We start from the raw sequence: 15,847 nt of genomic DNA, 5'->3' as shown, positions 1-15,847 counted from the left end.
CAATAAGCTTGTTTTGGTATTTCTGATGTAATGCCTCTTTATATTAGCACTATAATTATGAACGACTGTGATGCCCAAGTTGAAGTGGAATAAATGATGTTGTTCGTTTTCAAAAAAAAAAAAAAAGTTCAGTAAAAAAAAATTAATTAAAGGATGAAACAATGTTATTGATTTTTTAGATTGAAATGGTACTGGTGGGGGGAAAGTAAGATGTAAAGAAAAATATCATCTAAAGAATTCGTGTCCGAAGGAAAGACAACTGTGAACTACTCCCTCCATATTTCTCAACCGATTTTCAAAATCCATGGAAACGGTTCCGTCCTCTGTTCTAATCCCACTTCTCCAAACACGCAATCGCAAGTCCTCGAGCACCATCTTCTCTGTAAAATCAATGGAAACCACTGAGCAGAAGAGAGCGAGAAGAAGGGAAAGAACAATACCCATGTCGCCTTTCGAAGCCCGGGTCTCTCTCGTCGCGGCTCTTGCGTCTCTCTCCCAGCGTCGTAAGAATGAGTTCTTGTAACTTGTTTTTGTTTTCTTTGTTGCTTCATCGATTCCCACTTGGAACACCTGATTGGATTCGATGGCCTGTTTAGGTTTTTATTTTCTACCAAAAAGGAAAATTATTGGTTAGCGGTTTATGTTTGGAAAATTCTTGGTTTAATTTTTTTTTTTGTTTTACTTGTTTCTTGATTTATCAGTTTTGACGGATTTGGCTAGTGAGACGGCTAAATATGTGTTTCCGAGTAAAAGGTTCGAAACCCGGAATCTAGAGGAAGCGTTAATGTCAGGTGATACTTAGGACACTTATGCATTTTGCTAGCTCTGTTGTTGCTTAAGAAATTTATTTGTTCCTTAATTGTTGTCTTGCCATTTGGATTCGGTTATGTGTTGAAGTTCCGGATCTAGAGACTGTGGAATTCAAGGTTCTGAACCGGACTGACCAGTATGAGATTAGAGAAGTCGAGGTATTCTTTTGTATCCATTATTTAACCTTACCAATCTCCCCCATCAAAACAAAGAGAAGCAAAAAACATGATGAATGTGTAGATGACTTGATCTCGTTGAATTTTAGAAGCTCGTGGGAAATAAGAGCTCAGTTCGCAAGTTGTCTCACAAGTTTTAAGTTTGCAACATTTTTCTTGAACAGTTTTGCGAGCACCGGTGATGAGCTTGGATCGAGAGCTTGAGCTCAAGTTTAAGAGCCTGAAAAAGCTTGAGCTAGTACAATAACTTCTGAACTCTATCGAGCTCAAACTGTTCCAGCTTGTGTGCTTGACTCACATGATGCCCTTAAGACATCCAAATAAATCTGAATGGAAAATACAAACATGATGTATTCCTAATTTTCAGTTCAAAATTCATGATTAATTTAAGGAGAATATATGAAAAATCAGAGCAAGTTTGCTTAATATTTTACTTTATTTTAATTGCCTTGTGATGGTTACCGGATGCATTGCATTGCACAGCTACTTGTAACACTAAAGCCTTTGGTTTGGTCTAGACTTGACTCATTAAGTCTTAATATTCTCATGTATAAGGCAATCCATGATTTTATTACTTTATCTACAAGTATCAAGCATATTACACTTCACCTAACGCAAGCTTTTGTCCCCTAACTTCTTTCTTAAACCCAGTGTTCCTCGTCCCTACAAAAAATCTTGCATGTAATTACAAATGTTATTCGTTACGTGAGTAACCCTGCTTTTTTTTCTCCATGGGAAAAACAGGCTTTCTTTATTGCTCAGACTACAATGCCAGGGAAGTTTGGATTTGATTTTGCTGGTGCATCTCAATCTTTTAATGTGCTGGCTGAATACTTGTTTGGTAAGGTAGTTGAAAACTTTCTGGAGATGTAAGCGCAATTTGCATCAAAACTTTTATCGTGGCTTATCATTAATGGTAAATTTTCATTTATTGTCCAAAAAACTAGTGATATTAATGTTTCTTAATTTTGTTGTCCTGTTACTGGATTCAGAATACCGATGCAAAGCAAATGGAAATGACTACACCTGTTTTTACTCGAAGAGTAAAATCTGAAGGAACAAAAATGGAAATGACAACCCCTGTGATAACTAAAAGGGTAACTTTTGGATACCTTGGATTCTTCATTCATAAATGGATAGTTTATCTCTTTGTTGATAACTTTATTCTAGTAAGGTTTGTGTATTGGAAGACGTGAATATGTCAAAGTTTTTGGATACATGTTGTGCATTCATTCTAACATGCATGGTTTGCTGTGATTGAAACAAATAAAAGCAACATTCAAATTTAATTCACGGCTCTTATTTTATTTATTGGAAATTATGTTTTGATATGATTAACTTTTTTTGTTTGTGTGTTTGATTCTCCATGCATTCGTTAATGTTCAAACTGGTACTTCGAAGTTTGAATCATGCTACCATAATCTGGTAGATATTGAATCCTGAAGATTTCTAGCTGGTTCATATATTTTACTATTCGAGAATACACAAAAGTGTATCGAAATGTCCTTATTAAGTCATAGGTGCTTTTATCTTCTTTTGGCTTGTTTTTTCGTGAAATATTTTAGTTATCTTTTCAGTATTGCCCTGTATATTTGTAAACTGCACTTGCATGTTTGAGTACGTCAAATGCATGCACTGAGGCAAGAAAATTAAAGCTTATTCAATCAATTCTTTGATTGCTTAATCATGATATAATTAAGTGAAGTTCATTTAGGCCGACAATCAAGATAAGTGGACAATGTCCTTTGTCATGCCTTCAAAGTATGGCGCGGACCTTCCATTGCCCAAGGATTCTTCAGTGACTATCAAGGAGGTGCCAAAAAAAATAATTGCAGTTGTTGCATTTTCAGGTTTGTTTCGGAATAAGATCTGATACACATGAACTTCATAGTAAGTAATGAGCTTCTTTTTGTTACCATGCGATAAAAGGGCTTAAGAGATTCAATGCTCCCTGTAGAATTTGGCCAAATCTTTAATAAACTCGATATATTTTTTTCGACTTTATCGTTGTGGTTGAAATCTGTTCTGAGTTATAACTTATAAGCCATTGATCTTGAAACTTGGCGTTTCTCATTTTATTACTACTTGAATAGTTTTCTTATTATTGTTTGAACAATGATTTGAACCAGGCTTTGTCACTGACGAAGAAGTTAAACGCCGGGAATCAACACTCAGGACCTCTCTGAAAAATGACACTCGATTTCGCATAAAAGAAGGTGTATCTGTTGAAGTTGCCCAGGTAGATATTTTACCAGAATATGAACAATAATAAGAAAACGGAAGTTTTAACTGCCTCTCTTTTTGTTATCATGCAGTACAATCCGCCGTTTACCCTTCCATTTTCTCGCCGTAACGAAATATCACTTGAAGTTGAAAGAAAACAGCCTTAACTTCAAACTGCTGCCTGTTCTCTCTCGCAAGTGAATAACTCCGGCTGCAAGTTCATCGCTGATGAGTACTTGCATTCTACAGTCCGATATATGTTACATTCAGCATTGTATTAGCAATCTCTCTGTCACGTGTATCTATATATAGCTGGGAAAAAGCCATATGTGATTCACCTACGTAAATGTGTTATTGACGTAACGATGAATGAAAACCATTTAGAACAGCAAAATTCCAATCAGAAATGCGTTTAAAGAGTATATACGAGAAAGAGAATTTGCTACAGCTGCATGAGAATATTGTTGAATCTATTATAATTTGACCCTCATGGCTTTGGTTGCTATGAGAATTAAAAATATATTTTGGTGAGTCAAATTTGAGATGACTATGACGGCTTTCTTTATAACATTGTCCAAAAATATATTTAAGAGTCGATATTTATCAATATGTGTTTCTTTGTTGTTAAATTATATAATTTGAGCACCTTAATTAGAGTTGTCTGTTTGGTGGTTGTTGGGTGCAATAATTATCCTTGACCATGGTACAATATATATGTAGCCTATTTTAATTTAATTAGTTGAAAGACCGATTCACATTTCTTTTGTGTTTGCACTTTGCAATCATTTATTATGCTTGACCCATCATATGAATCTCATGACTTGAGTGGATGGTACAAATTGTTCCATCTTAATTAGAATATTAAATAACGAATCTAATTATTATTAATATCCAATTAATATAGAAGATTATGTGCTACTAATTAATTAATTAATCATTGGCATTAAGATTTCAACCTATTAAATTTGTTTACTTTTGTCAAATTTAACTTCAATTGATCTAATACACCAGGAATATGACATTAATTTCAGTACTTAAAATTAAATATTAATTAAACTTTCATTTTTTTTCCTACTAATAATTACAAGAGATTAATCTAATTCATTATGGAAAATGTAACACACAAAATAGATACACTCGCACGGTGCTGCCACAGCCACAGCCACCATCAAATCGCGAGCATAAGCCCCGGCAACGACCGTTTCGCCAGGTCTCGGGGGTGGCTCTGCCACAACGTGGTGGCACTCAGGCAGGCGAGCGGCCTCCGCAGATCCTTAACAGTCAGCCAAGTGTTGAAGTATTCTCTGAACTGAGTGATGACTCCATCTTTCAGAGTCCACACATGCACCCAATACACTTGAGCTCCCTCCCACCCCTCCACGATCACCCGTTCATCAATGGTGTCCATGCTTCGGGGCTCGAACTTGAAGTCCGACGGCGAGGATTTCCCGGTAAGCATTTTCATCATGTGGTGGCAATTTTGTGGGCCATGGAACCACCACTCTAAGTCACTAGCAATGAGCCCGGAAATTTTCTTGGCCGCGTCACCGCTGGATAACGCCTTGTAGACGTTTTCGACGGTGGTGATGATCAGATTTTCCGGAGCATCAGTGTTTGAATTCACGTTTTTGGCCTCCATTTTGTTGATGAGTAACAGAAGGAATAAGAACTGTCACTTTCTTTACAAGTAAAGTGGCTTAATGGTCGAGTTTCATGTTTTGCTGAGGAGGAAGTCTTATTTATAGCGAACTTTAGAGAAAAATGGGGTCCATTAAATTAAAAATTATATAAATAGAACTATGACTAGGTCTCTTGTGAGACGGTTTCACTAATCTTTATCTGTGAGACGGGTCAACTCTACCGATATTCACAATAAAAAGTAATACTCTTAGCATAAAAAGTAATATTTTTTCATGGATGACCCAACTAAGAGATCCGTCTCACAAAATACGACCCGTGAGACCGTCTCACACAAGTTTTCGCTTAAAACTATACTATCAAAAGATTATGAATTCATATATATTTGTTAGTATATAATATACTTCGTATATTTAATTTTATTTGTGTTTTCATAAAATTAGAAAAATTATTGTAAAAGCAAGTTTTGCCAAAAAAAATTTTATTTTACTTTTATTTAACAAATGTTTTAACATTATCTAATTGGATGTTTTATGTTTTGTTTTTGGATCAATTCAAATTTATTAATTATTACACAAAAACCCAACACAAAAATAAAATCACCCAGCTCCTCCGAATTAATTTTGAAATGAATTCTTCTCAAATAATGAATGGTAGGGCCGATGCACTTAAGGATTGGAGCTGGATCCAACCAGGTGCCGCTCGTGTACACGATTAAGACATTCCCCAATTAAAATCATCCCCACAACAATCAAATCAATTCAGAGCTGACTGAATTTAATGACTCGAGCCTAATGGATGGGAACTAGGCATCCGCCCAGTCGTCGTCATCGGGTTGTGGTAGAGCCAAGGATGATCGGTAGAGACGAGCTAGAGCTGGACTCGAAAATATTGCAAATTCTTATTTCATGGTGGCTCACATTCCATGTTTGTGTTATTTACTTCTAAAATATTGGACAAATGTAAGTCGGATCATGTATTTTGTTTTTCTGATTTTGATAATTTATATTTGTCAAATTTCAGTCTAAGTCTGTTATTTGTATTTCTTTTTTTTTTTATATATATATATGACGATGACGTGGCGTCGAAGCAGGGCTCACATATGCAGTGTCACTTCAACAATAAAATTACCAAAATTACCAAAAAAAAAAATTAAACATACAATTGGGTTGTTTGGGTCGACCAAAAACAGTGGTATACCAAAGCTTGGGTCGATCAAATCATAATTAATCCGTTTGGGTCGTTCGAGTAGAACAAAAAACAGTTATCTACCCAAGTTTGGGTCGACCCAAAACTGTGGGTATACCCAAGACTTGGGTCGACCAAAAAACAGCCCAATTTCTTTCTGAAATATGATCATGTAATGGGTCTCATATTTTTTAAAAAAAGAAAAATTACAGCTGGTGTCCATGGTTTCTCATTAAAGGGTGAGCAGATTATCTATGTTTTATATATATACCCAAAGACTTGGGTCGACCAAAAAANGCATTGCATTTACGATGCTTATCTATCCTCAATTTGTCAAGTCTCTACCGTGGAAACACGTTTTCAATTAATAGCTGGGTCATACTTCTGTTCTCTGCAATCATTTCATATATTTTTAGGTTCTGTACGTGTGGTATGAATTCATAAAAATATATTATCAAATTTCAATTTTAATATATCCCGAATTCAGTTTTAATATATCAAGGAAAAATCTCTAATATTTCATTAACTGTAGAGCTGGAAAAATCTCTCAAAATCCTGATTTCGACTTCGAAAATATAACAACCTACTTTTTTCCGACCTAATTTTTCGGGATTTTTTCTCGGATGAGATTCATCATCCCAATCCGAAATAAAACTAATAAAATTTTATTGGGTTGAAGCCCATACATAAATTGACTAACTCATTTAAAACAGGCTAGCTAATAGATGAAAATTTTATGGCTTAAACTAAATGGTCAACTAATACATTCAAATAAATAAATGAAATTTTTTAATTCTATCTCATGTTGAATATATATTTTAAAAATAGTCTTATATATTAAATATTATATGATATAAAATTTAATATTTTAAAATTCCTAAAATATGCTTCATTTAACATTTTCACTATCTCAATTAGTTACAAATTTTAGTGAAATAAGAATTATTTGTCATGCGCTAAAAATAATTAACTCTCTTCTAAATATTAACTTTCTATATTCAATTCATTTTATTTTTCTTCGAGAATTTAGTCCCAATTTTAATTATTCAAGCATTGACACTAAAATGCTCAATCTACGTGAAAAAGTTAAAGTGTTTTTATATTAATGAATTTTGATAAATAATAATTTTAGATTACACGAGTAAAAACAATTATGCAGATTTTATAAAATCAAAATTTTTGAAAAATAATTAAAATAAACTAAAAAAAACACATATATACTACTATTTTCTTGTTCAAAAATATTTTCTTTCCACGCAACTTTGTTGAAAATAGTTCAAAATTATTTCGCAAATAATTATCATATAAGCTAAGCTTTTAAATAAAATTTAATTTTCAAAATAATTGAAATAAATTTATTTCATTTTGCATTATTTTTTCCTTAGGATAAGAAGACCTTCCAGCTTATCTTTTTAATCATAAATTTTTTATGGAAACTTTCAGATTTTATTTTTATATGTGTTAGGTTGCGGAAACGATAACAATCTTGACCGATGTTAATAAAACTTATTATATTTCTAATATATTTACTCAAGTGTGTGGATGTTAGATGTCAATTTGCAAGATTTGATAAGCTAGAACTCAAATTTAGTCGAATTGGAAATATGACGAGCTGAAGTATTTCAATGATATCTCACAAAACGTTTATCCAAATGACAAGTGGGAAAAACGATTGGAAAGCCAACTAAATTCTTTAAAAGTCATACTTCAAGTCGGCCAGGTTACTTCGAATGTTATCTATAATAACCGGACGCCGCAATGCCCAACCGGCAGTCACATATATAACAAACATTCAAACAACTAGACTTGAATAGTTGTAATATTTTTTTCGTATCTCTAAAACCAGTGATCTAAATGACAATCGGTAAAAACAGTTAGAAAGCCAACCAAATTCTCTACAAGTCATATGTCTAGCTGTTTAGGTTAAATCGGACGTTATACATGATAACCAGATGGTGCAAAATTGAGCTGCATGACACATATATAGCAAACGACTATACTTGAGCAGTTATGATATTTTGACCATATATCTCATCTTGATTATAGTAATAGAACGATTTAGCATGCGTTAAAAAGCTACAACAATGATGTAAAAACCATCTTCCAAATTCGAAATCTGAATTAGAGCCTAAGAAACTGATAAACCGCGATGAAATTGCTGGTTCTGTAACATAGATACATCTGCCAGCTTGACATGAACGGTTATGATATTTAGAGCATATCTATCTCATACGAACTTATAACTAAATGATTCTTGATTCTATGTAAAATTAAATAAATGGCTAATACTTTCATTGAAAGCCTTGAAATTCAATTGACCATTGAATTTCTTGAACGAAAAGTAATCATTGAAAGCCTTGAAATTCAATTGATCATAATTCAAGAACTCGATTTGAAACGTTTGATTTCATGATTTAATTTAATTAAAAATTCATTGATAGATCATTTATCTTCCCATGTTCTCCATGTTGATCTTAATAGAGAAGGGGGGGGGGGGGGTAATTAATGCCCGAGAATCATGAGTTTAAGTCTCACATTCTAGCCTTTTAAGTGCGGAGTGAATTTCCATATTTTACTTACGGAACTCGGAGCATTTCACTTAAATTCTCTCTAATATGCTCGGTCGGGAGACAAAATTGAGCTATAATAGTTTATTCTTGAAATGTTTAAAAATTAACCGAGCATCGAGAAATTAAATCGAGTTTAGTTTTTAAATTAAATGGAATAAACTCAAAATAAGTCATCTAAAAATCGATTAAACATTTTTTAAAATATATGCAATTTGAAATTATAAAAACAATTTAGTTGAAACGTTTTATCAAACACTTTGTCTGCAATAGTTGGTATTGAAATACACATAAATGTTAGAGTAGATGCCTTGCAAGCCAACGGTTGGCTAGGGAATTTATTGACTCAAGTGTAATAAACAATCTTTATTTTAATATAATTTACTTTTTAATGGTTTCGTTATACTTTATCTGTATACCCGTGCAATCAGCATAGATAAAGTCCTTGATTATACTTTAATAAAAATGAATCGTAATTCGATGTTGAAACTCATTTGTAAACATTGTATAATCTAAATTCGTTCCTAGTCGATTCAGCCGCCTAAAACATGGATAAAGGTCGCTTGAGCTCGAGACTAGCATCTGTGATGTTGTGTACCGCGTTTCTTGGTAAGGGTATAGAGATGTCCAAACATGCAGATGGGTAGTCATATGATGATTATACCGAACAACCCTCACTCGGACTTTCCAAGTGGTTATCATTCATCGAGAGGATAAGTCCGTGGTTATGATTGTACACCATTAGTCCTTACGACCCGGGACAACACTGAGGCTTTATATACTAGGGCTGTGCTTTGACTCGTTTACCGGCTCCAGGAGAGTCATCAGGTGGCGAGATTGGGTACAGTTGCGACACATATAGGAGCCAGTGCATTGTAGTTGGGGATTCACCGCTCACCTACGGGTGTGGATATCCTATGTGATCTGATGAAATAATAGTGCGTGGAATCTCTGGCCAGAGTATGAGATGTACGTTGGAGAAGGAGTTCTCCAATAGTACATGCGATGCCACTATTATATGTGTCACATAGTTATCGAATTGATATGCAACCCTCGATGAACCAATGGTTGCAGATTCGATCGGGATATATGAGATGAAAAGACCATACTGTACGCTAATCATAATCGACAGGTTCTTGCAGGCACTATCAGTGATACCTAGGGGATCATGGGACGATGCTACTAGACGCTATTACCATTATCCGATGGGTGCAATCAGAAATGAGTTCTGACATTCTTGATCAAGGTGTTGATGAAAAGAATGAGGCTAACTAGGATAAGTCGAATAAAGGAAATTGTCCTGAATCACAAAGAGTTGTGAACCCACGGCTAGTTGTATCCCTGAACCATTGAGGGTCACACAAGCACTGGTTTACTTGTTCTCGTTGAGATAATAAATTCAAGGAGTTTAATTTATAGAAAACGTTGAGATAATGAATTCAATGAGTTGAATTTATCAGAAATAAGTTTGATATGATCAATCGATAAGCTTATAAATAAAGTTTATAAAAGGCTTATAGAAATTTTGAGAGCATGACTGTTAAGACAGTCAAAGGAGTACAACTGTTGGTGATCTCGAAATTAAAGTGTGCATCATAATAACAAATAAGTTGAATTTGTCACATCGATGATATTAGATCGTCGATCGGGATTATGATGAGATTAGTATAATGGGAGCATGAATCATGGGCTTGTAAAAGTATAAGCTCATCATGCAAATTCATTAAAGTTCAAATGGGCTTTAATAATCAAATTATATTTTAATTGAGTTAAAATATAGCCCATTAAATTTTTATTAAATATGGTATTGATTTATGTAATATGGAGATATTCATGATACCATAATTTAGAAACTTGCACACAAAGCAAAATAATATTAATGCATGATATTCTCAGAATATGTGCATTAAAGATTCGAGATTGGCTAATGTATATGGCATGCAATTAGAATCCATAATTATTTAATTAATCTGATTAATTAAGTAAAGATTGGATTAGAAAATAATTAAGGATTTTATTATTCTTATTTTGCACAAGAATCTTTCGAAATTTTCTTGAAAATTTTGTAAGGCATGACCGAAGCTTTGAAATAGAGGTCCAATAGAGGGGACCGAAAATTTGACATGGAATAAGAATATTTCATTAACACAATTAATTGGATTAATTAAGTTAATGAATAATTAGTATTAAAATAAGGATTTCTTATCCTTATTTAAAAACATGCATTCGGCAATCCTTTTAGAAGAAGAAAAAAATTTCGGCGATTAAAAAATTATTTCAGAGGCAGCTCTCGAAAAAAAAAAATTTCCTTCTCTATTGCAAGAAAAATTCTGTCACTCCTAGTTTGAGAGTTGTGTCGATTTTTAGTGCAATATCTCTACGGAAAAGTTCTTCTAAATTTCAAGTGCAATTTAGAAGAGGAACAAATATTCCAGTCGTGGACCGGATTAGGAGATTTGAAGAAAGTTCGAAAAGATTTACAACAAGAGCTACATCCGCTAATACCGGAGTAGTTGGTGCAAAGTGAATTTTCACCAAAGGTATATTTACTAAACATCCTATGAATGTTTTGATTTTGAAAAACCATACGAACGCCCAATCAAATATATTTTGATTGTCAAAATAAAATAAAAATTTTAAAACTTCCGCTGCGTTTGGGCGTGTAGAAAACCGAGATCCAACAATAAAATGCTTCAACAATACATTTAAAAAACGGTAGCAATAATTAAATGCAATAAGTAAATAAACACAATTTTTTTATTGATTTTCGAAGATTAACAACTTCTACATGGCCCCTTCTTCAACTTATGAAGATATCATTAGAAAACTTAGATTTATACAACTATTTGTACAAATTTATTTCAACTTAGGACTTATTCATTGCCTAATTGAAAATCTTATCGCGCTCGATTGTAGGTCGCAACCTAATAATCCGTACAATTTTTAATGTGTTTTATGCCAAGAATACAAACACAATATTTAATGTCTTTGTGTGAAAACTATCACTCATATAAAATGTCAAGCTCGTATCTCTTTTGTGTGTTTGATAATTTAATGCATTTTAGTTTATTTATCTATTAAATATATCCTCACACAAAAGAGAAAGCTCGAACTAAGTTAATGTATCTATTAAGATTTTCATTCTTGAGTTTGCTCTCATTCTAGCTTCTTTTTCTTGTATAATTTTCTCATGATTTTAATATTCATCGAATCTTGTTGTTTGATCTTCAAAATATAATATTTATGACCTATAAAAATTATATATATGTTAGATAAAAAAATGTATGACTGTTTGAAAAGGTTATGTACGATTCCCGACATTTAAACGGTTGTATTTGAGTTGCTGGCCATTTTATAAGATCGGACTGATTTTACAGTTAACCGATCCTATCTGACTTTGCTAATTGATCAGGTGATCTGATGGTCTGATATGATCTAGTCAATTTAGCTTGGTTTGTTCAGTTCAGTCCAGCTTGGTCTGATATGATCTGCTAGTTTGATTATTATTCTTGATTTTTGGTTTTTCAGAAAAATGATGAACATGAAAGTTGTATGCCTTTCTTTTATCTTTTCCTAGAATCAAGAATTAGTCAATTCCAAGTTTCTAAGAAATACATATATTTGAAATGCTATATTATATACAAGTTGTAACTTGTTCTTCATTTAGTGCAGAATAAGAAATTTCATTGCGGTTTATTACCATCTTAAGATCTGATCTGATAGTCGACTTTGGAATATGATTTGTATATCATTGTCTTAAATTCATAACATGTACTGAATCATTCTGTTTCGATAATTGAGCTGAGATTTATAATCAAAATTCCAGAACTGTTTCGTTCAAGCTGATTACTGTTCCAAATAAACTTAGCTCGATCTTGCGACCACTATATCACCTAGATAACTTCTGAACCAACTGAAATGACCTAAAATATGACTTTTATCTCTTTGAGCTGGCTGTTCAACCAATTTGGTTGCTGCTAATTTAGATAATCAAGCTATGAAATATGTTCAAAACCAACAGCTCCGCGAGAAACTCAATTGTGCTAGAATTCGAGTTTCAGCAAGGTTCTCAATGAAATATATTAGAAACATAATGAAAAAATTTTTGTTATCATCAAAATCAAAATCAAAAATGATTGTGTTTCTTGACTCAACACTCTTCAATTTTCATATATTATGCTGAATTTTTAAAATGTACCAATTGAGGGGCCTAAATTAACTAATTTTTGTGTCACGATTAATTTTTAAATAATATAAAAAATGATGAACCTGAAAGTTATAGGCCTTTCACAAATCCCGAAAAACAAACTAATTGTACAAGCACGCGACGCTAGACACAAAGACACTAGTATATATAGACGTGGAAAGCAAACAATTTTAGCGATTACTTCCTGACAACTCATTCAAACCAGAAGTTCATCCATATAGTTTTGTTCTTATCCAATGAACTTGAATATTATGTCTTTTAATTAATATACGAAATAAATGAGTTATAACTATTTTTCATATTAATCGATAAATTTTAGTTCCTGCATATCTGGATGGATGGTGATCATGAAATACCCACTATTTTGTTGTTTAGGTGTTCTGTTCCAGCCTGAATTTGGTGTAGTTGATGAGTCCTTTGCTTCGTTGAACAATAATACATTTGACTCAAAATTAAATTTGGCACTCTTTACCTAACATTTTATGTCCATACACATGGTCCCGTAATTTTAATATAATATATTGACACACACAAGTCTTTTAATAGATATATTCTGGAAACAGAAGAATGAGATACGTAGAATGATTCAATCTTCGAACTTCCATAAACAATCTATTTGTGATTTACTTTGTGTCGTACGCTTCCTTATCATTTTGATTCATGGTCTACTGATTTTCACTCTAGTTCACGAACTTTGAAGGTTGACATACGGTTTCAGCTGATAACACCAGTTGACATTATTGCTATTCAAATTTAAGAAAGAAAAAATTATGAGATATTTGTTCACCTTCGTATAAACACTAAGTTCCCAACAAATATCAATTGTAGTTAGCTACATTACCCAGCGTTTTCCATTTTTATAAAAGGCGTGAGTAGCTAGCTAGTGGAAACGATGAAAGTTAAATTTTTATATCATAGAAAGTTTCGATCGAGCTATTGTCACATTTTGAATTTTCTTCTAATAAAATAAATTATTGCTTCATTTATGACCTATATATATAAGATATAAAAAAAAATTTAGGATCAATATAATATATCAAGATCTATTTGATTAATACGCCATGCTTAAATATATCTTACAATATAAAATTCTTTAAAATTCATATCTGATTCTAATTTAGGGTTAGAAATCAATCATTCATGGAATCGAAATGAGGTATCCATCCAAATATTTGTGGGGTTCGGAAATTAAATTTGGCTGCAAATGCAAAGATTTCTATGGTTCAAGATTTTCTTGCTACATGTCCACACAATATGTTTATTATATATGAATTGGCCACCTATCTTTTCTATATATATATATATATATATGTGAAATTATTTTGTGTTATAATATTTTTTATGTTGACCTTATCATTTTCTCCTGGATTTTTTATTGGAATAGCTTCTATTTGTTGATTTTGCATATTTATTTTAATTCCTTGTAAAGGAGGATGATTAGATTGGATTATTTTAGTATCAGTAATTGTTTGCCATTCTTGTGTTTTATTTCTTATTGTAACAGGATTTACACTTTTAGAAAAGGGATATTCCAATGAATTTTTAGCAGCATATATTTCAAACCAATCAAAGAATAGAATATGTATTTTATTTGTATTTACAAATTCATAGAATTTTTCTTGAATAGATTTTCTAGAATTTATAAAGTGTTGGAAAAACCATAATCTTTTTTCCAGGTTATGTTTAGCATAAAAATCATCATGCAAGAATTTTTTATTTATTCGAAAGTCTTTTTCTATAACATTTAATTCATTAGTAATGTTTTCTGTAATTGCAGAGAATGTTGGACTAGTTGGTTCTTGATATGTTTCTGAAGTATGGAATTGTTTTTGAGAGCTTTCTTCTTTTATTTTTGTATAGACTGGTCTAGGAATTTCAGAGGCGTAGTCTACATTTCTTAAAACTGAATTTGGTATATCTGAGGTAGAATTTCTAGGTTGTGTCTTATAGGGAATATTTATGACTGAAGGGATTTGTGATATTCTTCCTAAATCTATGGTATCAACAATAGAAGAATCATCATATCTATTGCTACTACCAGTTTTTCTATTAAATGAGAGTTTGACTTTTCCATTCGCATATTGAGTTATTTCTTTTAATTGGGTGTTTGTTTCTATGTGTCCTATAGGTTCTGGGTTAGCAGCACCTTCTAAGATCCATTCTTCAGGTAGTGTTATATCTTTCCATTGAATTGGTTTTGGAATTACAGTATTGGATTTTCCTAAATCTGTTTGTAATAATAGGGTTTCACCTTTCTTACTATGATATTTTACTTTTGTAGCAAAGGCCGAATTCATAGCTTTGTAATGGATTCTAAAAATAACAGCAACCGGTATTGATCCTTTAAGCATATTATAATTATGAGTTTTTATTTGTAAAACTAAGGATTTTAAAATGTTTTTATCATTTAGGGATACTGAGAAGTTTGGATAACAATCAAAAGAGATTGGCCCAGTACATAGACTAGATTCAACTGAACTTAATAATGAATCTTCGAAATTTGTGAATCTGGCATCTCTTAAAATAGTAAGAATGGAAGTATTTAATCCTTCTTTAGTTAAGGGTTTTATTCCTACTTGAACCAATCCTATGTGAATGTATTTATAATTTTTATCTTTGTGTTTTCGTAATGAATTTTGAGATAATAAATTGATTGTTTCAAATGGCTTAGTAAGTTGTATATCTCTTTCTTCTGTTTTAATTGTGAAATCAGATTTAAATATTTGGAATCTAGAATATTTATAAATTTGGTCCTTATTTATTCTAGGAATTTCCCAGTTATCAATGGATTTATAAAAATCTTCTATAATTATTTCTTCGGTGTTAATTATTTTATTATTATCATAAGAAGATGTAGCAGCAGAGTTTAAAGAGATAGATCTAGAGAAGATTGGATCCATAATTAAAAATTTTATTCTTAAAATTTATTTTCTCTCTACAATCCTAAGCAATTCTTAGGGATTACAGCCTTGAAGGACTTACTACCCAGACTTTCTTAGGCAAAAACACTCAAGAGAACCTAAATTTCTGGACTAAAA

At 32.2% G+C, this 15,847-nt stretch overlaps 2 protein-coding genes across 3 annotated transcripts; one reads left to right on the top strand and one right to left on the bottom strand.

Annotated features, from left to right (window-relative positions):
- The first annotated feature begins 204 nt into the window (after positions 1-204).
- Positions 205-3,603, top strand: LOC140977175 (heme-binding-like protein At3g10130, chloroplastic). Of its 2 annotated transcripts, XM_073441798.1 has the most exons (8): positions 205-503; positions 702-791; positions 898-968; positions 1,731-1,832; positions 1,979-2,083; positions 2,701-2,836; positions 3,116-3,225; positions 3,302-3,595. In XM_073441798.1, exons 1-8 carry the CDS (start codon positions 305-307, stop codon positions 3,374-3,376), a joined length of 888 nt encoding a protein of 295 aa, XP_073297899.1. In that variant the 5' UTR covers positions 205-304; the 3' UTR covers positions 3,377-3,595. The 2 variants fall into 2 exon arrangements, with proteins under 2 accessions (XP_073297899.1, XP_073297900.1); XM_073441799.1 differs by lacking the exon at positions 1,731-1,832 and having other exon boundaries at positions 3,302-3,603.
- Positions 3,604-4,223: 620 nt separating this feature from the next.
- Positions 4,224-4,906, bottom strand: LOC140977855 (wound-induced protein 1-like). Its single transcript, XM_073442587.1, has one exon. It carries the CDS (start codon positions 4,846-4,848, stop codon positions 4,378-4,380), a length of 471 nt encoding a protein of 156 aa, XP_073298688.1. The 5' UTR covers positions 4,849-4,906; the 3' UTR covers positions 4,224-4,377.
- Between the last annotated feature and the right edge of the window lie 10,941 nt (positions 4,907-15,847).

Source organism: Primulina huaijiensis, chromosome 5 (assembly GCF_012295235.1).
Source record: "Primulina huaijiensis isolate GDHJ02 chromosome 5, ASM1229523v2, whole genome shotgun sequence".
In the NCBI taxonomy this organism is placed as follows: domain Eukaryota; kingdom Viridiplantae; phylum Streptophyta; class Magnoliopsida; order Lamiales; family Gesneriaceae; genus Primulina; species Primulina huaijiensis.
Note: the sequence above shows the minus strand (reverse complement) of the source record. Positions and strands in the feature narration are given on the sequence as shown.

Excerpts from the sequence above, each read along its gene's own strand:
- LOC140977855 (XM_073442587.1), bottom strand. The coding sequence starts at position 4,848 with ATGGAGGCCAAAAACGTGAATTCAAACACTGATGCTCCGGAAAATCTG.
- LOC140977175 (XM_073441798.1), top strand. The coding sequence starts at position 305 with ATGGAAACGGTTCCGTCCTCTGTTCTAATCCCACTTCTCCAAACACGC. Across the intron at positions 792-897 it reads AGAGGAAGCGTTAATGTCAG|TTCCGGATCTAGAGACTGTG; the intron begins GTGATACTTAGG and ends TATGTGTTGAAG. Across the intron at positions 969-1,730 it reads ATGAGATTAGAGAAGTCGAG|GCTTTCTTTATTGCTCAGAC; the intron begins GTATTCTTTTGT and ends TGGGAAAAACAG.